General features: G+C 41.7%; 2 protein-coding genes across 2 annotated transcripts; both read left to right on the top strand.

The window, feature by feature from the left end:
- Positions 1 to 317: 317 nt before the first annotated feature.
- Positions 318 to 6,899, top strand: AHSG (alpha 2-HS glycoprotein; the record flags this gene model as incomplete). Its single annotated transcript, XM_082487304.1, has 7 exons — positions 318 to 521; positions 1,894 to 2,004; positions 3,251 to 3,335; positions 4,250 to 4,413; positions 4,703 to 4,816; positions 5,612 to 5,692; positions 6,594 to 6,899. 7 exons carry the CDS (start codon positions 318 to 320, stop codon positions 6,870 to 6,872), a joined length of 1,038 nt encoding a protein of 345 aa, XP_082343430.1. The 3' UTR covers positions 6,873 to 6,899.
- Positions 6,900 to 12,761: 5,862 nt separating this feature from the next.
- Positions 12,762 to 20,641, top strand: FETUB (fetuin B; the record flags this gene model as incomplete). The annotated part of the gene is made up of 7 exons (XM_082487248.1): positions 12,762 to 12,983; positions 15,563 to 15,673; positions 17,054 to 17,141; positions 17,682 to 17,848; positions 18,615 to 18,728; positions 19,647 to 19,736; positions 20,222 to 20,641. 7 exons carry the CDS (start codon positions 12,762 to 12,764, stop codon positions 20,639 to 20,641), a joined length of 1,212 nt encoding a protein of 403 aa, XP_082343374.1.
- Between the last annotated feature and the right edge of the window lie 1,329 nt (positions 20,642 to 21,970).

Raw genomic sequence — 21,970 nt, 5'->3', positions numbered from 1 at the left:
TAGAAGAGCATCTAAAAATTATGTTACATTTTTGCTGACACTTTCTTCTTTAGCTGCTTTAGCAGACTTTGCAATATCCTACCAGATAAAATTTACTTTGGCCAATATTAATCAGTCAGCTTGATGTCCTAACATTTACTTTTCTCTTTTGTTGTTTGCAATGCCTCTTGGAACTGGGACAAATATCAGACATGCGCTCATGCGAAGTCTGTGGTATGTACTATATAAATGAGACCCCAGTTCTAGCTACCTACCTACCATCTGAACGGTATTCTTAGATCTTTATTTCTGCAAGGGATCGGTTTTCCTTGGGTGCCATGAAGGCACTAGTAGCTTTAATATTGCTTGTTCAGCTTCCAACTCACAAAGCTGTACCAGCAGCTCCCCCTGCTCCCTTGGGCTGCGATGACCCAGAATCTGAAGCAGCAGCTGAATTTGCTGTGAATTATATTAATGGCCACAGTCATCACGGATACAAGTTTGCCTTAAACAGAATCGAGAATATCCGCGTGCTGCCCCAGGTAAGTGAGGAGCTTGCAGGCAGAGCACAGTGATAACCTGGAGATGCTTGGAAATGACCAAGAAGCCCTGCCAAGGGCTGTATCCTCGCGCTGGGTAAATCAGCATGGCTCTGTTGATTTAAATGGGGCAACGCCACCTTGTAGCAGTCAAGAATCCAGGTCACTGGAATGTATCTCTCAAACAGCAGAACAGAGAGGGAGAGAGAAATGCTCGGATACTTTTGTGCAATGCTAAAAAGGGCTCAGTTCGCAAATGCAGCATGCGTGCTAGGGTAGATCATTCAAAGTGCTGATTCATGAGCCCAGCAGCTAATCTGGAGAAAAACTGTGAAGATAATCTTCATGGTGCAGGTAATTATTTATTGGTTAAATGCATACCTATCATACTCCATGCTATTAGTGATTTTGTAGTAGGCATTAATTTTACCTAATGTCCCACTGAGCTGACAAGGAAGCTGAATGGAAGTAACTATGGCTTGTAGACTCATTTTCACTAAGATCTACTGACATCATTGTAGTCATCTAGAAAGGCTGTAGAAATGGTCATGAATACAATGTATGCACCCATTTAGAAACTTCAATTCTCTCTAAACATTGAAACCAGCTCTAAATATTAACATGAACTCCATGGTTTTTTTTCTATTTGTTAGGAGAGAGAGGATACCACAGAGACTAAACCAGACATTAATGAGATTAGAAGTGTGCTCACAGTCACCCACACAGAAACACTGGTGACACTGCTTTGCTCATACTGAACACTTTTACACTACAATAACTTCATTGGCTTAAATGGAATCACTTCTGATTCAGAGTCAATCTTGGAACTAGGGAACCTCACTTCTGCCCTTCCACTCACATGTCTTATGTTAGAGTTGCAAAGGTTCAGGAACAGCCATGAAAGATCCTGCAGTTCATAAACAACATGAGTATTGGGGCTGGAACTTATTTGGTGCAATTCAGTGTAACTGCAATGGACTAAATGGGACAGGCCAAGGTGCACCAGTGTTTATTTGGTAGCTGGTTATAGAAACAAGAAGTTTTTTCATCAACAGAGCCAACATTTGGTCTTTTAAAAATAGCCCACAAAATAAAATCAAGTTAAGAGAACTGACCCACTACTTACAGGCTGGACTTTCCAAAATTTATGGGCCTCTTCCTTAGCTGGGAAAAATCAGTGTGACTGTCTTGATTTACTCCAACTAAAATATCTGGCTTCTGTTAAATAGTAAGGACTTATTCAGTTATATTAGTGTATACCTGGAGCTACCCAATGACAGTCAGCAACAGAGACCACAACGCAGAGACCCAGAGAGGGAATCTAATGAGGTTTTGTGAAGTAATTACTACAATTCCTGTTTTGTTTTTCTTCCAGGGGCTGAATAATGACATAATGTTCCTTGAACTTGACTTATTAGAGACCACGTGCCATATTCTCAGCCCTACGCCTCTTGAAAATTGCACAGTAAGGAGCTTCACACAACATGTGAGTATCTAAAACATTGCTAGATCGGTCCAAAGGTGCATGTGCAGTATGTTGATGCTAGAGGCCGGGCTATCATCGGTTAGATTTACAAGCAAATGTTATATCACTGTAACAGCCTATAACCACCCCATTTCTTGTAACCTCCTTGTTGATCTAGTTGCCTTTATGTCATGAAGGATTTCACTCCTGGATTTCTTTCATGTCTTGTTATGTGAAGAGGACAGGTCACACTCAGCATAACATCCCACATGCAGTTCAGGAATGCCGTGGGGCTTGTTTAGGGGCTCCAGATTCAGCCCTCCGTGGTCAGCCCAGATGTCACTGCCTCGTTGCAAACTGTAGACAGGGCAGGTTGTGAATCTGTGCAAATGCAACCTTCCCTTGGCTACATGTGGGGTATTACCTAGTGAAATTCCATCAAGTCTAGCCCCCTAGTCCTAGTCAAGACTGCAGAAGAGCTATTCCCTTCAGACAGGGCTCCGCCTTCAAAGTAATGCTCAGCTGGAATTTACTGGCCTCAAATATTTTGTTCTTATGCAGTGTGATCCAACTGTGAAAAGCGTTCCCCAGCCAAAGCAGTGGAAATGCTGTCTGAGTACAGGCAGCTCTGGTTTCTAAGCAGAAAGCAGAGTGAGCAACTGACAATTTAAGCCTGCTGTTTCTCGAATGGGGCCCAATTCACAGAGCTCATGACTAAATTTGAATCATGATCCACCCCTGAATTCACCGGGGCTCAGATCCCATTTTCCGTCTTGAGGGAGGTAACTCTAACTGTTCCCTGTTCCCAGTGACTCCAGCTTTGCCTTTGACATCTCCTCCCCTGCTGGATCATGTTGCATGTAAGCCAGCTCACACAAGGCAGCACACTCTGCTGTTACCATGGCCACTGACCAGCTGAGATTAGAGAGAATGTTATCAAACAGCTCTGCAGAAGGTCTTAATTCATAAGTCTTCATATTCTTTGCTCTTTATGAGAGAGGAACCTGAACCAAATGTCCATAATCTGGCTACCCTGGTGCTTCTGATACTTTTGAGATCCAGATTTGGATCCAAATTTTGCAGCTCTGGCCTGCCTTTTACAAAATGACAGACCCCAGGACATGCCTAGCAGCGCCTTTGCAATCAGACTGATTTTGCCAGCAACGCTCAGCCAGGATCTGTTCTTTTGCATTTAGTAATAGTTGCCCTTTTCAGAAATTCCTATTTATCTGAACAATGTAACCATTTGATTTTTGTCCCTCTCTAGGCAGTTGAGGGTGACTGTGATGTCAAATTGCAGAAGTTGGATGGAAAGTTATCCGTACTTGCTAGTAAATGCCACTCACATGCAGGTAAAGACTTTGATCTTTAGGTTTGGATCTGGAGTGCTGAGAGATAGCAGTGGTCACCGTTTACCAGCTTTTCTGATTCTAAAATGCCAGCAACTGCTGTGTATAAATATGGCATAAAGGATGACAGTTAATAGGTTTTATAAGCCCAGCTGTTTTGGAAGTAATTTTTTTCCCTTTTCTGATTTCATTCACCTGCAAAGCCAGCCCTCTCTCTTTGCTTCTTTTGACTATGACAATTAAGATACTCTAAGACTACCTGGAGAGCAATTCCGAGTTTTGACCTAGAGACCACTGGTATTGAGGTTTTTCACTCAGGAGTTGAGGGTCAAGAATTTGATTCCTTGTTGGACTGAATTTACTAGAGCTTGTTGATCTTCAGAACCGCTTTGCCAGATGCAGCTTATTTACTAAACCCAGCATTTCCAATAATGCCATGGGAAAGCAGAATCTGTATTCTGCATGCTCTGTATGAGATCTCTTTGCTCTGTACGAGATATCTTCGCTCTGTATGAGATGTATTCAGTACTACTTTCAAAACTGCTGAGTGAATGAAACAACACACTCACACAAACACAATTCCAATAAATTAAAATATCTTCATTTTTCCACCATTCCTTGTGTGAGCTGAGACATCTTTTCATTGGTGTCATGGATAGTTTGCCAGAAAGAGAATTGATTAAAACCTGAATAAGAACATTCAAAATGTCCTATTGAGGTCCACAGGACTTTTGCTAGCAGAAAGACTTGAATGGCAAAAGTCATGTTATATACTGCCATCTATAGTCTCTACTGCAGAAATTCCTTCCACTATAATTTCGGGCAGACCATGAAATGGTTTTCTGGGGCTGAATATACTGCCTTTCAAAACAACCTACGATCTAATCGAAACATAACCTGTTTGGTTCCTCCTGCAGACTCAAGTGAAGATGTTCTCCAGCTCTGCCCTGACTGTCCACTGCTGGCAAGCTTGAATAACACTGACGTATTAACAACTGTTACAGCTGCACTCAATGACCACAACAGCAAAACTGCTGATGCTTACCTCAGACTCCTTGAGATCGGAAGAGCCAGAATACAGGTTATTGCTAGAACTCCGTCTAGCCTTCCATGTAAACAGAATATTTCTTCTGTGGTAATTGTGCAGTGCTAACTAGTTATGTTTGCAAACAGATGTAGCTTGGTCTAAATTGCCCTACTGAATTGCTCTTGATTTCCCAAGCACTTTGTGTCATTTTAGCCACAGGATTCCCTTTGACATCCGTGGGAGATGCAGAGCTAGAAGCCGCGACATTTGCCTTTTATCTTTTCTTAGCAGCTCTGCAGTTTCACAGTGCAAAGTCAGTTAAACAATTTTCCTGTTTTATCAGTATTACCCAGCGCATAGTGTCTCCGTTGAGTTTGCTGTGGCTGCCACGAACTGCTCAGCAGCAGAAGCTAAAGATAATGTGGAGGCTTGCCAACTGCTGCCTGACGATCAGTCTGTAAGTATGCCAGCACATCAGTCCTGATCTCGCCAGCTCAGAGGTAGAAAAGCAGCATGCTGTGATGTGCTCGTGCTTGTGCAGGAATAGGCCTTTGTGAGGATGAAAGTGCAAGAGTTGTATACCATCGTGATATGCTTTTCAATATCTAATTCCTAAAGCTATATCACACCTTTCTCTCCTCTCTGAGGCCTCTGAACTGAATCCTGTTATATTTGAATATCTTTCAGAAAGGCATGAGGACCAAAGTGTCCTTAACACAAAATAAGTTTAATCAACTGAATATATCTTATTCTATACTCTTCTTAACATGAGCACCTGAGAAAATCAGGCTTTTTGTACCGGACGGTACACAAACACATAACAAAAGAGCAGACTGTTTCGCCTTCCCACAATTTAAGTGCTGTCAGTGTGCTTTGTCCTGATATAGGCTCTTGAGAATTATACTGTATACTTTATCATGCTAAAATTCTTTTGTTTCTGATGAAGTTGAGTCCTAGGCAGTTTTAGTGGGCGGGAACCTTTTAACTAGATTCCTGTATATTCTTTCCCTCCCTCATATCCAGATATACAAAGGATCTTACTCTAGAAGAATACAGGAGTTTCACTTGTTTGCCGGTTATGCATTAAAATAGCTTGGCTTTTGAGTCCAACAGACTAAAAAGCAAGTACTTTACTGCTCTGTTAAAACATGAGAAGATGTAGCTATTTCTAAATGTACTGAAATTAAAAATTGTAATGCAGGTCTCTTCTATTTTATAACTATTTTAACTTCACTATGTTCTGCTTTGCCAGAATTTTGGTTTCTGCACAGCAACAAGGGTAACACACCCCTCACAGGACCTCAGAGTGGACTGCCAGCTCTATGGACATCAGGTACCAATGCCAGATATTCCCTTCCTTTCCAGAGTATTCTACTAGATCTATTCTATTAGAAGCAATCACCCTGAGTTTACCTCTTTTGCTGTAGACTGCATTAACTAGCTCTGATAACTTGAGTTTCACTTTGTACCCTAAAAAACAAGGCAAGGTAGCTCCTGATTATACTTTGATTTGATACAGGAATTATAGTTTGATTTGATCCTGATACAGGAATTATGTCACCTCTCCCTTCCATGCTCTACGTAGTTTGTCCTCCTAACCATCTGGGAACTTCACATGTCTGGTAGGGCAAAGGGAACCAAACTCTGCTCAGCAAAGGGGATTGGCCAGATGATAGATATAAAACGTAAATGAGCTATTGCCATAGACGAAATCAGCTGGGATTATTTGCTAGTAGTCCTTAGACGTGACTGAATTCAGGCAGCCTGACCTGCACTGCTATAGCAAGAGGAGGGAAACACACGCAGTGAATCTGAGCGCTGTCCAGGTATTTTAGCCTCCATTTGGTCTGAGAAGGGTTAGGTGGTGGTTCACTACTTCCCACAGACCAGAGCATTACACAGTAGGAATTAGCTGTCTGGGAGGTATATGAAAGAAAGAATAAGACAGCTGATCTTGAATGTTTTGCCAGCTGCACAGGTGGCCCTAAAAGTTCGCATAGCACAGAATGTGGTGCTAATGATCCACTGGATATTAAAAATGTGTTTCTGGGCTCCTGTGTATGTATTCAAATGCAAATCAAACTTCTGTGATGGTCAGGAACATTTTACACCTGGGTTGGAGGCCTATATCTAGTTAGGAGCAGGGTACACACTAGGTTAGTAAGGTATCAATGACCTGTATAATATAAGCCCCAAGCCACCGAACACAAATACAAACTGTTTTTCTTTTCCAGCCCGGAGTTACCTACTCTCAACCAGGTCAAGACACATCAGCAGGACTGCTGCCCAGTGTTGCACAAGGCTTCACAAACCATAATCTCAGGCTTTCCCACAACAACCCTGTTGCATCTGAATCTAGTTCTTCAGAATTTCCTACTTCTGCGCTCTCAGCAAAATCTGTAGCAAAGAGAGCAGTTGCAGAGGTTGCTCAGCATGACAAAGTACCTCGCCCAGTTGGCTTTGTGCCTCCTCCTCCTCCATGCCCTGGGAAGATTCGCCATTTCAAGATATAGGCTGTGTTACAGACATGGCAATACAGCTTACTGAAGGATCAGTGTGCGGCAGCAGCATCAACACACAGACAAGAACATCAAGTGCAAATAGGTGAGAACACTTGTTTCTGAGCCCAAATGAGTTTTACCCTCCAGAGAGCAGAGCTGTGGCCAGGATCTTGCAAAGGTCTGCTTCAAAATATAGGTGATAACAACATATGTTGTTTTCCCTACATACAGGGATGCTCTAGATAAAATCCAAAAACTAATGTTTCAATGAAACTGTTGTAACAGCTATACAACAGTTGTAGCTTTGTGACAGAAACACCATCCAAAGGGTTACTTCAATAAAATGTTCAACAGAAATGCTTTGGTACCTTCTATCTGTATATATTTTCATTTAGTTGTCAAGTATCTCTTTCACAGCATTATGAGTCATATTCTGGGCTTGATTTCAAAAACAGTAAGCTTCTGCACTTCTCATCAGCTTCACTGGGATGTGTGGGTGCTGAGCACTGCAGAAAATCAGGTCAATCCTTTCTTTTGATCATACACCAATAACACTAAAGAAGTGGCAGGAAAAAAAGTATTTTCCCCTTCCACCTCTAGTGTTTCCTAGTATGTAACTACTGTTAATATCCACCAGAAGTACCTCAACACTTTTGGACTTGGCATAAGAGCATCCATATCTATGAAAAGAACAAAGAATCAAGACACATTCATTGCTGTATAGGTTCCTTCCAGCCAAACACATGTGTATTCTCTGTCTTCCAGCAGATAAACAGGTGCAATATGATCGTGGGGTACTGTACGGCCTGTGTGCATGTGAGGGAATACCAATTCAAGGGAATAAAAATATACTACAGACAAGTATCTCATATAACAGGACCCAGACAGTGATGGCAATTTACCATTGTCCTAGCAGTCAAATCTGACCCGAATTTCTGACACATGTTAGAGGCAAAATCTATTCTAGGTAGAGAAGTAATAAGGGAGAGGGGCCAGAAGGATCTATACTGCCAGCCAGGCTGGAATTCTGCAGGCCCGGGGGAGCAGTTTTAAAGATAGTCATGAATCTTTAACCAGGAACAGCACTTGCTACAAGATAATTACCATGCAGGCAGCAAAAGCTGCAGAACACATGTCATTTCTGAACTGTTTCAAATAACCTATTCTGTTCTCCTAGTTACAACCTCCCAGTATTCAGTAAGCAACACAACTAACATTTGTTCTTGGTGACAGTGCAACAGGTTGCTCTACAGAAAGGTTCTGCTCTGCTGTGTCAATGGGGAAAGGAAAAGCTGCATGCACTTGCACCAGTGCTTCAGCTGGGTCTGTGGAGGGGAAAGAAAAAGGGAAATCAGCCCAGACTTTATAAGCCATAGTCTAATGTGATGGCAACATACTGCCAACAAGCTCTCCCCGTGAAGGCAGCAGCTCTCATGTTCCAAGAATATGCTGAGCTCTTGCTAGAAGTGTGTTGCAGGCAATTGCACAAGCTACTGCCACTCAATTGCTCAGGGATTTTTTGCTTCTCTGTCAAGCAGTGACTCCAGTAGGTTCTGCATGCAGTCATTCATTTAAAAAATGCTAGGATTAAGCTGTATAAATTTCTTGAAGTGGTAAGGTGGGTGGTCCTCCCATGCCACTGCATAAGACAGAGCACAGGATTTAATGAAATGGCTATTATGATGATCTGCATTACTATAACATCCGATACGTGAGACTGAGTTTTTAACTTGCCTTGAGCAATTAGTTTTCCCAGTGTTTGTAATTTTAAAACTAGGAATTGCCTTAACCAAACCATACAAATTGCCTGGTATATAATGAAGTGGGCACTAAGTTATAGAAGAGACAGTTTTTTTCCAGGCTTAGAAAATTCTGATAGCAGAAACAGTATGTTTATAAAAGGGATCCCTGCCTGTGGGAATCTCTGAACTCCAGAAACGCTGCATTTTCTTGTTGCCTTTTCCAACGACACAAAGCAAGGATATGTAGCAGAACATCTGGAGCCTCCACACTTCACAGATGTTCTCCTACACCTGACCTAACTATTCCATTGTTTCCTAAAACAGGGAGCCAAAAAAAAAAAAAAAAAAAAAAGCAGAATTGCTCTGTGCTCTCTTGTGATTCCAGTTAGTGGCTACAACTCATGTTGTATCTTCTTTCTCCTTACTGCTTACCCTCTTTAGGACACATTTTGCCCTCTTCAGGATACATTTTCCATGACTGCTTTGAAGCAGTCACTTTGTCTCCCCTTATTATCGCCCCGTATTTATGCAAGTGGACCTTAGTAACAGATTCAGTATTTAGTAATGGGTTCTCCGGGCAATGAGTGCTACAAAATGGCAATACATAAAATACAAATGCCTCGTTCCCTGAAATGCAGCATGAATAGATTTGTCAGGTCTGCATCGCTGGCTGACAATGTTTTTCAGCTTTTTCAAACCCTGTTTTGCTAAAGCATATGTACTTCATGTGCTGCTTTGGCTGGACATGCTCAGATTTCCCAGCTGTGTCCATGTTTTGAGGTCAGCTACTTCAACACAGAAATTTTTTCCTTTCCAGTCGGAGGAAGAGTACAAAGAACAGAGTCAGGGATATAACAATTCCCCATTATAACAGGCACCGACACAGCCAGTACTAACTGGCACCCATCTCCATAGAAATGCCATGTACTGTAAGGATAAAGAAAATGAGTTATTATCCTTTAGCCGCAGGGGAAGCATTCCCAGGCACAAGGAACAATGTGAGCGAGTCTGCATTGCTGCTTCTGCTGTTCCTATACTATGGCTACAGCAGTGTTTCACAACATTCACCCCTTGTATCCCTTCCCTCCGGGATACAGTCCGTACATTATCCCTCACCCTGAATTTGCAAAGCAACTGGGGACACATGAGGTGGCTCAGTCTGGCAGCCATGTGCCCCTTCTGTCTTGTTATCCAAGTTTTCCACCCCTGCCACCAACTAAAGTCTTCTTAGAAGGGTTTCAGGCCCAGTGCTGTTGTGGGTCTTCCTGGCTGTGTGTATAATCCCACCCAGCCTTCTATGGATGTTCCCTGGGGCAGGTTCTACTGTCTCCCAGAGGAACATGCTTTGAGCACTGCTGGGCTAAAGAGCTGAGATTCTTTATACCACCAGTAAAAAAAGTGACAATATATGAAATGTTAAAACTCTCAAACTTTACTGTACTATTAAATAGAGACAATTATGTCCTTCACTTGCACTTTTCCTTCCTCACTCAATACAGGGGCAACCCTCAAACCTAAAGGTACTCGGTGTCACCCAGGAGACAGCTGTGATCACAGAGACTCCCACAACAGAAAATGAGGGCCAGGGAAATGGTTACCCAGCTTCTGTTTTCCTTCAAGGTGAAATACTGCAGAATTGCCCCTTAGTAGAAAACCAATGACTTTCACTAGGGTCATCCCCAAGTAATGGTGGTTGTCACTTCTCCAGATCTTCAAGATAACAGCTATTCCCCCGTCTGCAGCGTGAAACTCCTGACAGGTTAGCCACAAGGCACACCGCTGTCATTTCAAACTAAAGTTTCTCCAGGCAGAATTTTCCATGACCCTTTTTAATCTGTACTCAGCAAATCACCCGAGAATCAATAGTGACCACAGTGCAGTCTCTCAGCTGGCAAATCAACCTCCAAATTCAGCAGTGAGGGGATAAGTCAAAGGTACAAATAAACCTGCACAGCTTAGCGTGTGCTCTGTGACACTGTGGGGGAACAGCTGAGTCAGTGAATGGCTTCCCCCCAGAGTCACAGTCTCCAGTCATGTCAGGATTGTATTATTTATTGTTGCTGAAAAGGAATGAAAGCAGAGCACTGAGCAGTGCTAAAATAATTAAAATAGTGACATTGCTGGACCAATTATTTCCTTTGTTCCTCAGGCCTGTAGCCACAAACTTATGATTCTCCTGTGGCTTCCTTCAATTTAAACTGGGGTAGGCTGTGGCAGTGGTTAGAGAAGCCAAGAAGCTAAAGATTAAGCAGGTGAGACTCTTTTCCTTGAGCCAATTCTGACCATACAACTTCAGGGAGACAGTAACACTGAACAAGATAGTAAGGTCCTAAACCCTCTGGCCAAGAGGCAGTTAGGGGATAAGTAGCTGCAGTTCACAGAGAGCTCTGGACTAAATCTGGGGAGCTATGCAAGGTGATGTGAACCGGCAAAGAAACAACTGGATGTACATTTTTCTTGATTCAAAGTACAAAAAGAATAATTTACAGGCAAAAAAAGAGCAATACGTGGCATAAGGAAGAAGGCACCAGCTACAAGAAGTCAAAGGAAGGCAGTTCACCATCCAGTTTACATTACAGACTTTCTCTTTCTTTAAAAAGTTCTTTCTGCTAGATTCTCCCCTTCAGACCTTTGGCACTGAGATGAGCGTAGTCAGCCCCAGGTCCATAACTTTCTTACAGGCCACCTTCCCCTCCCCTCCCCTTCCCTCTCTGCATATAATTTCAGACGGTTCTTATTTCATCACCAAGTTTGGTTCTTAGGCAATAAAAATGCAGCAGCATGTTACAATTAGCAGTGGAGTTCATACGCAACTGTACCTGCCTCTAAACCCACAGGAATATAAAGTCAGGCATTGCCAGGCAAGGACTGAAACCAGGTGCAGCCAAAAAAGTTAAGATGGGAAGAGATACAAGGAAACAAGACTTGCTCTTTGGCAACAGAAGCAACATGTAATGATGGCAAGTTCACAGACTACTTCGCACAATGTGGCTGTGAGAACAAAGTCAGAAGTCAGTAGAAGATGAGGTGAAACAGGGAATGTTCAGGGCTCAGGGAAATCAGAGTGGGGGGTCAAATACCTGGTAGGTGTCAATGAACTGAGAGTTTTAGGCAACAAACGATGAGTGGGCTGTAGTCAAGGCACTGAGAGGGAACAAATCCTGAAATGGAGCCTTCAATAGCCTAACACTGTTTTGATAGCCCTCATTCACTTACTGTCTATTTCCTCTAACCTCTTACAGCAGCTCTTTTTGCACCATCCCGCCAACAGAAGTCAAGTCTTTGGGGCGAGAAGAAAACTTACCACATCTATGCTACCATATTCAATTACAGTGAATGTCAAGTGCCAAATAAGCAAGATGGAAATTTCTGCTTAAAAGCAGACACCATGATGAAATTGTTAATTTTTTACGTTGCCTTGCTATCATATTATCTAAGAGTATTTAGTGGCTTGAGCAGGCTGTTTATCCACAGGCTTTTGTCTGTTCATGAACTGCATTTTGCTGGCTTGGCTTGGGCAAAGGGCTAACAGTCATCTGTAGGTATCCAACTAAGTAGAAATGCTCAAAGAATGAATCCAAACCAAGCTTTCTATCCCAACCAAAGTGACTGCATATAAGACAGAGTCAGTATATTTGTTTACAATTAGAATTTAACAAATACAAAGTGTAAAATCAGTCAGCCTTGCAGTCCTTATTCAGTTCCTGTTCAAATCACTGAGACCTTTGTCATTGTCTTATTTGGGAGAAGAGCTGGATCACCGACAGAACAGAGGTGGATCCAGACCTGCATGTAGGCTTATTTGCGCAATTCTGGTTTCTTAAGAAAGCAGCTTTGTGTGTATATTCTTGTTCCTGGCGAGGAGGTCAAAGTTATACAATCTGCCCAGCGAAGTCTGAACTGGAGATTTAAAGCCAGAGGGAGAAAGTGATCTCTGGTCCCAGAGGCATTGACAACACTTTCATAAAATCTTGTAATCATTCACTTAGTGTTTGCTGTTACAGTTGTAGGTTTAAAGGTGATGGTCAGTATGTAATAAAAAGGGGACTCAAGTTTATAAAGAGACATGGCTCCATTACAAAAGCCTGCTGTTTCACCCAGGTCAGCCCCTCCATACTGACTGACCATTCTGATCTGCTGCACTGCTTTTCTAAGCAGAATGGTTTTACTTGCTTCGGTGCTCTTTGGCATGCAGGCCCTTTGCTCCTGGGCTGCCTCTCTTCCCGCCAGAGAAGCATCAGCTGCGCTGCTTTCCCCCAGCTGTGATGACACTGCAGTAGAGGAGGCTGCAGACCTGGCTCTTCGCCAGATCAATGCTGACCGAAAAGAGGGCTACATATTCAGGCTCTACCGAATTTTCAGCGTCCGAGAACATCCTCAGGTAAGTTACCTGCTTGTTCTGTATCTGTTTCTGCCACGAAGAGCCCTGTGCCTATCACTATTCCTTAGCAGTATCTATTTGAACTAAAAAATATTTCAAGAGGCAAATGTAAAGTTCCATTCACAGGACTCCAGAGGCCATGTCAACTTTACGCACAGATGACTAGAAACAGTTTCATCACCACTGTGGGCAATTAGAGAGCAAATCTCAGTCACGATTCTCTGTTGCCTGCCCCTGGAATAGCTCCAGGCATCAGTTCAAATTTTGTATGAAACACCACTACTCTGATTTAATTTCATTTTACACCTTCCTCCCACTGCCTTGAGCAGTTGGAGTGCAAAGGCTATTAAGTCATCGTACGGTTTGCACAAAAGATGTAAGCACTAACAGGTGTAAACACGTCCAGCTTGGGACCAGGGAGTTCCTTCACAGACCTCTAAATGATGACTCATACTCCAGAAGAAATCTGAGACCAGTTTGAGTGCAAAAATTACACTGGAAATACCTATGGAATACAATTCTCATACCCTCGAGTATCTTATTTCTCTCTCTGTGCTTAATTTATTACTATTTTGTGTTACAATCGCTGAATCTACTGGCACTAGCCAGGGACAACTTGAAATGAGTGCACAAGGTCCACAACACATAAGGCACTGTGGAAGCACGCTATTAACATTCCCTGCCGTGCTCCCTCACTTCCCATAATCTTACCTGAACGGATGAGTTCTGAACCCTTAAAGAAAATCAGGCTCATTGCCAGATGTTTTAAGATCTGTCCTGGCAAGGATATGACACTACTTCCTGCTGCTCTCACAGGGACATAGTTTGTGCAGACACACTGTGGCCTCCAGCAGTCTGACATCTCACGACTAAAGATGCACACTTCGCTGTGCTTTGCACTGTGGTCTCTCCATTGCTTTGCCCAGGTGATAGAACATGCCCACTAAGCAACTGGATCAGTGTTGTGGTTTAACCCCAGCTGGCAGCCAGGACCACACAGCCACTCGCTCACTCCCCCTAGTTGCGATGGGGAAGAGAATCAGAAGTGTAAATGAAAAAAAAAAAAAACCAAACCAACTTTTTTTTTAAATCAGTCAGTGGTTCTTCCTCCCATTTTTTTAACCAATACTCAGGATAAAAACATTTTCAAAGTTACTTCAAATTCAAATCTGCCCTTAAGCAACCTGTGGTTCAGTTTTGCTCTAATTGAAACTAATGAGCCATCTGCTGTTAACTTATATGTAAGTAGGGCAGAGCCTTTCTTTCACACACGATACTCATGATTAATTTCACTGACAGGCACTTGACCAAAATTACAAAACACACCAAAATATTTCATTTCTTTCCCTTGTACCAGGTCACCCTGCCACAAAGGCGATACTGCGCTGCTGCTGCACCTCTTCTGGCTCCCAGGCTCCCCAGCACACACTGCAGCGGCAATCCTAGCACCAGCAGCGCTGAGGAAGGGATCTTTTTGGCCATGCAGAAAAGATAGAAGGTTTTATTCAATACTAGGCAGATATCAAAAGGCCTTTGCATAACGGTCTTTTAATGAAAATGAAAATAAGGATGATGAAACCTTCAGAGATCTGCTGAGCTCTGAATAAACCCCAAATTATCTTTTCCCCAATGGAGGATGATACATACAGAAGCAGGTAGACAAAAAGATGTGTAGATTTTATAATAACCTCATCTGCGTATTAAAGCGGATATTATACAGGAGCGCTACAGGCAACAGGAAATACAGTTTGGTCCGCCCTGGTTGCATTTAGTATTTCCAAGATCACCAAACTTTACAATCAGTCTTCATGATTCAGCTAAGTAAACCTACCTAGCATCAAACACGTTTGATTATAAGAACATTTCTTTAATGAGATATGTGTGTGCTTTTGCGTCCAGAAGACCTGAACAACCATCTTGAAAGCTCAAGTCACCAGTCCTAACTTTGGGACTCCTTAAAGATACACGTTGTTCTTGGCTATTACTTCTTCATGCAGGTTAGTCAGTGATGTTTTTTTTTTTTCTCATAGAGGATCACTTTCGGATATCTGAGAGAATATTTAAGTTGTCTCCATCAATGCAGTCATTGCCTCTTTACGGCATCCATACTTGAAGAAGACACTACTCTAAGAAATAAGATATTTCTGTTTCTAATGCCTACTGGGAATGTTCCATGTTCACAGTTTTTTATTCTTTGTGGTATTTATTGTCTCATTCTTATTGAAGGCAAAATAACCTACCTTTCAAATCTAATCACAAAATGCAGTTGACAATGAAAACATCACCATGTTTAGCCCTTATTCTTGGGTTCTGGTTGGTACCAGAATCAGAAGGATAAAACTGACTCTAAAAGGCTGCTCTTTAATTAAAGATGGCTAGATGCATGACCAAGCCTGTTCTAACAGGATCTCACCTGATTTGCCACCGTTGAGAATTTGTCCCACAGAATGTTCAGTTTTCAGGATATCTATGTGTCCTACCTGTGTATTTTGTGTTTCTCCACCTCTCCCTTTTATGTGTCCCTACTTTGTTCTATACAAAACTGGGATATTACCCTTTCTTTTTTTTCTTGTTTTCAGGAGATCACTGGCTCTGTCTTCTATCTCATCTTGGATGTAGTAGATACCGAATGCCATGTACTCAGCAAAAAGTTGTGGAAGAACTGTACAGCCAGATCTGCTCATACAACTGTAAGGATTTTATTTTCTTATTAATCTCAGGTATGATGAGTTACTCAGGTCCTACTGATGACAGCAAAATCCCTACACATGCATTTTTAGTAGGCAGCAGAGCTTAGAAGAAATCAAAACTAATTTTTTAAGGTCCACATTTTCCCTCTGTACTTTCTAATCAGTTTATAGACTGGTAAGATTTATTAAAAAAAAATAAAATAAAAATAAAGTTGTTGACCAGAGCTAATAAGCAGACATAACTAAATAGCCATGCTAGGACACTCTTTAGAATAAATGCATTACTTTTTATAACAACCCTGTAAGAATTTATTTTAAAGACAGCATGTCAAGAAGGGAATAAAAGAAACTCACTTTTATATAGCATGTGATTTTTGGTTTAGCTTAATTCCACTCTTATTCTGACAACTTTGCAAAAATTGTACAGAAAGAAGAGAGCAAAATAAGCTCAGCAAGATAAGCTGCAAAGACAGAAAGTGATCTAAGACTTGCTACAGGTGACCAAAATGATTCTGAACAAGTGAAAAAAACCCATATAAAATGAAGAATGACGAGGAAGAAGGGAAAAAAAAAAAAAAAAAGAAGTTACTATTCTCTTGTCCTCGGTTGCTTCTTAGGTCAAGCAGTCTTAATTTTCAAATGAAAAACTGGAAAAAATAAAAAGAATTCTGCTCACTTCTGCTTACAGTGCTTTCAGCAGGAAAAGGGTGCAAAGCATATATGGACAATATGGCTTCTGTGAAGTCAAGAAATGTTTGTCCTAGAGGCCTTGATCATACGTGTGGCATTATATAAGAAGCAGTCAGAGAATATACATTCAGCTTTTAAACATAAAGGCACAATGGATATTAAAAGGCCAGTATTGTTTTCTGCTATAAAGTCAGAATTTCTTTGTGTGCAAGGGAGATCTTATTGTGTCACAACACTGATTTAGGGTCTTTCCTACCACTCTCCTTCCTTACTGTGGACATGGGGAGAAGGGGGAAGGAGGAAGAGAGGTGAATGGATCCAGCCGCTCTGAGCTGATCTCCAGGTTTAAGCTCTCTGGGTTCCAGACACAGACCCAGCTCTCGGTGTGGGGGCCCTGGCCAGGGAAAGCACTGTGACACTTGGGCACTTCTTAGCTGCCAGAAGAGTGGCTTTGTGTAGGCCATCCTGCAGAGAAGCACTGCACCTGTACAGCTCAGCATTACACCATTGGAATTTCTAAAGGAGATACTTAGAAATGTGCTTCATTGCCATGTGAGTATTAACGCAACTTTTCTCTTGAAAAGAATTTCATGACTGCAAGGAGAAAATGAACCACTCACTGTCTAGGTACTAGATGATCAGTGCAAAGGGTGCAATATTAATTGTTTCTAAATGCTTGTATTGTTTTAGGTTTATGGTCAATGCAAAGCAATTATCTACGTTAATCAGGCAAGAAATATTGCTCATCTGAATACTTATGAGTGCATTTTACAACGAGGTACGTCTTTATTTAACACATTCACTTTAAAAGAGGACTGGAAAAACACTTTGCCATATAGCATTACTTTAAATTTTAATTGTAATTATGGCACCACAGCATCTCCATTAGCTTTCAGCTGCCCTAATTTTCTCCAGTCAGTGATCATAAGGCCAGTGTGGTCCTGCAGCTCAAAGCAGTACAGTAATAACTGTTCTCGTCTCTGGGAAACCATGCAGAGCCTCTATTTGAGCTTTTACCCTTTGGTCCGAAAAGCATTTTTATGGGTTTGTGAAAGGCAAGTAAATCAGCAACCTTGCTATCAGTAGGTTGAGCTTTTTCCTGCAATGGCTCTGCCTCCACTGCAACATTTTTATCAGTCTGAAAATTCATAACAATTCAAAATCACTGAGTGAATCAAACCACATGTTGTTATTCCGGGGCACTGGAGGACAAGTCGGTAGGGTTGGGGGCATAGATGCATTTACAGTAACCTACACTATCAACATGATCTTATGGTTATGCTTTCTCTAATGATATTGTTTTGTTTGAATAAAAAAGTTCCACCCAGATATATTTGGAGAGTATGTCCTGACTGCCCAGTTGATGACTGTCCAACTGAACCCAAATATTTGGAGGCTGCTGTTCAAAGCCTTGCCAAGTTCAATGGAGAGAGTGAACAAACTCACTATTTCTCCATCCTCAATGTCACAAGAGCTTCAATGCAGGTAAGTCAAGGCTCATCTAACTTGCTTTAGCCCTCAAGAAGTATGGATCCACCTGTTGCACTTTACATGGTTTGTTATGTCTTACAGATTGTTTAGAATTTGTATCTGTATAGTACAGAGAATGCTTCTATGCAGAGTTCTCCTGGGAAATGAGGATCTGCCTTAGCCCAAGACTTTGACTCCATTTATTGCAAAAAGAAGGTCTTTATGCAAAATTGAAGACACAGATTTGCATTCCAAAGTTTAGGAAAGATTCACTGTGAGCTCTTGCTTCTACCACCACCATGAATTCGTGACTCCCTAATAGAAAGCATTTAATAAAGCAAAATAATCACTTCCAACACATACCTGTAATTCACTGAATGAGTTAAAACACGGTTTCAAACTAATTTTAGACTAACAGAGAGCTAATGATCTCCTGGCTAAACCCTGTTCATTTACCACAGTAATACCCAGTCTCTATAAATCCATTATGTATAGATAAGAAGGTGGTTTTCACTCTTTGTCTCAAACTGTTAGGTATTACTACAATACAGTATTTAATTACTCCCATTTAATTACTCCCAAGAAGTAAAAAATAACCAGGCAATAAAGCAGCACTGGCAAAAATTCATTCTCCTATAATACAACTAACAGTAATGCCCCAAGTATAACCTGCTCCTTCCACTCTTAGCAGGAGTTTTACATCTATTTCAAGGTCTATAGGATTCTTCCTTCTTCCTGACACGTGCACAAGGTCTAATTGCCACTGGTCTCTCATTAACAGTGGGTCGTTGGTCCTGCATATTTTGTAGAGTTTTTAATTCAGGAGACGTCCTGCTCCAAAAATGACACAATTGCTGACATCTCCAAGTGCAAGCCACTTTCATCAGAACTAGCTGTAAGTACATTCCCTTGTATAAACACCTATTTTTCAGATACTATGATTCCTCAGTGAATACTTAGCCTATCTTTTGGGTTCTTTGCAGACAAGAATCAAAGCCCACAGTCGTCTTTTTATGGGCTGTAGCTCTGTACTGTCTTGCAACTGCACAAACTGCTTTAGAATAGAGAAAACATTTCAGTAAAAGTTCTGAATTTTTACCTAGAAGTCCACAAAGAAAGAAAACAGAAAAAAAAAATACCATCCAGAAAAAGGTGGGGTAGCCATCACCTTACAAAACTGAATCATTCTTAAGGATTTCTTCCAAGTAAACAGACATAGATGATAAATCACAAAAAACGCATGAAGACTATATTCATACTACAATCAGGTCAGCTAAGGAAAACATTTAGGAACTAAGGAAAAAATTATAAGAGAAACTGAAAGACTAAACAGGCACAGTGCCAAGAGATAGCATTTCAAGCCCCATATTAACTGAGATCCAAGCCATGTTACCTACAGCCCAGTAAAACCACAACTATTAGAAACAATATTTTTTCATGGTTCCTTTCACTAGTATGGTGTGAAATTGGTTTTGCCTGAAAAATGATATTATGTTCTATTATACAGCTTTCCTGTATGGGGATACTCTGCTGCAGCAGAACTTATGTGTGGTGTTGTAGTTGGACCTTAAGTGGCCAGCTTATTTTTGCTATCATGTTACCTAACCCTCCTTTGCAAAGCTGTTTTCAAAATGCTGCCTGCCTTTGTAAGTTTGCCAATCCCAAAATAAAAGTTTGCCCAAGCTGCTTATCCTTACAAATACATGTACAAGCTATAACTATTCAGCCTTTCATAATCACTTATTTTACAAGATAGGAGCTAAGTATCAGTGCTACAATGTGAAAAAAAAACGGTTGCATTTTCTTCTTCCAGCAAACAGGTTTCTGCAAAGGCTCAGTAGTAAACAGTGACTTGGAACATGAACAGTTTGTTAGAATATCCTGTGAAATCTACGGTCCACAGGTATTTCTTAATCTAATCATAATATTGCAAGAGTAATACTCCTTTACAAAACAAGAATTGAACTCTTGAAAGCCCAGCCATTTTTAAGTTTTCTTATTCGCAAAGATATGGGCTCCAAGAAAGTGATAAAGCCAAATCAGGAAGAAATCTCTCTTGTGATAAAACAGACTGTTGCTCAGTGGATAAAAAGGCAATAGAGTAAGTATAGACTCAATCGTACTGAATGTGTTCAGAATGCTCTACAAAGAAATTGTAAATAACAAAAGGAATTCAAAGAGCAATAACTGTGTTGTTACCCAATTTTCATGCATCCATCTCCACTGGCATAAGTAGTTCAATCTGTCTATCCTTCGAGCTTCTGTTCTGCAACTGGTCTTTGCAGACTGGAATTGCAGCAGATCCTTAGTGTGAAGGGTGACCTTCTTCATATCTGAAAGAATTTGGAATAGTTTCAATATAGATAATGCTTATTGCCTGTTATTTAGGATCCTGCCACTGAAGAGGGGAAACAGCAAGCTAATCAGACACCTGGAACATCCAGCCACAATCATCAAGGAGCTTTCCCTTCAGAAACCAATCCTTTCTCCCCACACCTAGAAAAAACAGTGGGCTGGGTTAAAATTCTACCTCCTTCATCTGAGGACATCTCTTTCCAAAACCTACCAGAAAGTCCAAATGAATATAGAGATGGAAAGCCATTTCCACCTGAGGCTGTAGGATCTACTCCCAGTCTTGATCAAGGAAAGACACAAGTAGACAAACCAGACTTGACCAAACCAGTCACTGGACCACTTATTCTCCCTTTTCCTGAAGAACTTTCTCTATCAGACTCATGCCCAGGAGAAGCAAAGGAGATGAATTCCATCATTCAGCCTTTTCTGCCTAAAAAGCCTATCAAAGTCTAGCCAGCATCCAATCACCTCAACTACCTGCAACAAAATAACGGCCGCAATGGCAACCTGGTCTTTCAATTTGTGTAACATCTTTAAATAAATAAATTGTTTATTACAGTCTTCATCTTTCAAGTTCTCAGTTTTAAAAAAACACAGGAATAGATTAGCAAAAGAAATTTAACTGGGGCATTTTCCAACAAAAGATTTTGGCTTTTAATTCTCAAATTCTTCCCATCAGTAAAAGCATGAAGGAAAGGTAACTGCAGACAGTAAAAGAACTTGCCTGGCTGAGACAACCTGAAGGCATCAGAAAAAAAATATCCTCAGTAGCAGAAGTCTGTCAGGGCACAGTGCGGGACAGCTGCTCCCCAGGGGATGGCGAGACAGAGCTGAGTGGGATAACCAGGCTGGCAGGGCAGCGGCCTGTCCCACAGTACCCGAGCGAGGTGACCCAGGGCAGACCCAGGGGTGAGAGTCGGGTTATAGGAAGAGGCAGATCACCACCTAAGCTCATGGGCGATGAGGCAGGTCTGAGGTCAAGCCAGGAACATGAGTTAGCAAGTCAGGGTCAGGATCTGGTCTGGTTGCATTAACCAGAGTCAGACACAGAGCAGTGGTCTCCAAGCAAGTCCGCAGGGACAAGACAGGTCTGAGGTCAGGCCAAGAAGACAGGCTGCAGGTCTGAATCTGGGTCTGGATCTGGATCAACAAGGTCGATGGTCAGGCACAGGTGCAGCCACGGTGCAGCAGGAGCTGTAGCTCAGGCAGGAAACAAAAGGGGCTCTGTGGGAAGGGAGATCGCATTGGCCCTGGCTGTGGCCTCCCTGCAGTGCTGCCTGGGAGCCTGTCCCCAGGGTCACCAAGGGTGGGGGGGGAACAGCCCCAGCTGTACCATCGCTGAGTTGGCCGCGAGACCCGGCAGCCAAGCCTGCAGGAGAGGGGATGCTCTCCGGGCCCTGACAGAGTCACAGATGGGGTAATGGTGCATAAATGGGGAAGGGGACTTCAACACTTTTTAGCATTAAAAGATAGTGGGGTTTTATTATTTTATGGGTTTATTTCTTAACTATACTGCAATGAGTTTAGCCTATTTTTTTATTTCCCGTGGAAGATCTCAAGAAAGATTATTTTTTTCTAATGATTTATACCCTCATTTAAAGAAAGTGGAAATGTGTGAAACCTCTGCACATTATTCTGGCTGGTGGAGAATCAAGACCAGGCTATTCACATTCTTATGCTTTACTGACCCTGCTGTGCAGGAAAAATGATGATTTACAAAATCAGCCTAATTCTTTCTTGAGATAGGTCATATTAACTGCCTTATAATAAAAACCACAGGGA

Source organism: Vanellus vanellus (genome assembly GCF_965231255.1).
Source record: "Vanellus vanellus genome assembly, chromosome: 8".
Taxonomy (NCBI): Eukaryota; Metazoa; Chordata; class Aves; order Charadriiformes; family Charadriidae; genus Vanellus; species Vanellus vanellus.
Note: the sequence above shows the minus strand (reverse complement) of the source record. Positions and strands in the feature narration are given on the sequence as shown.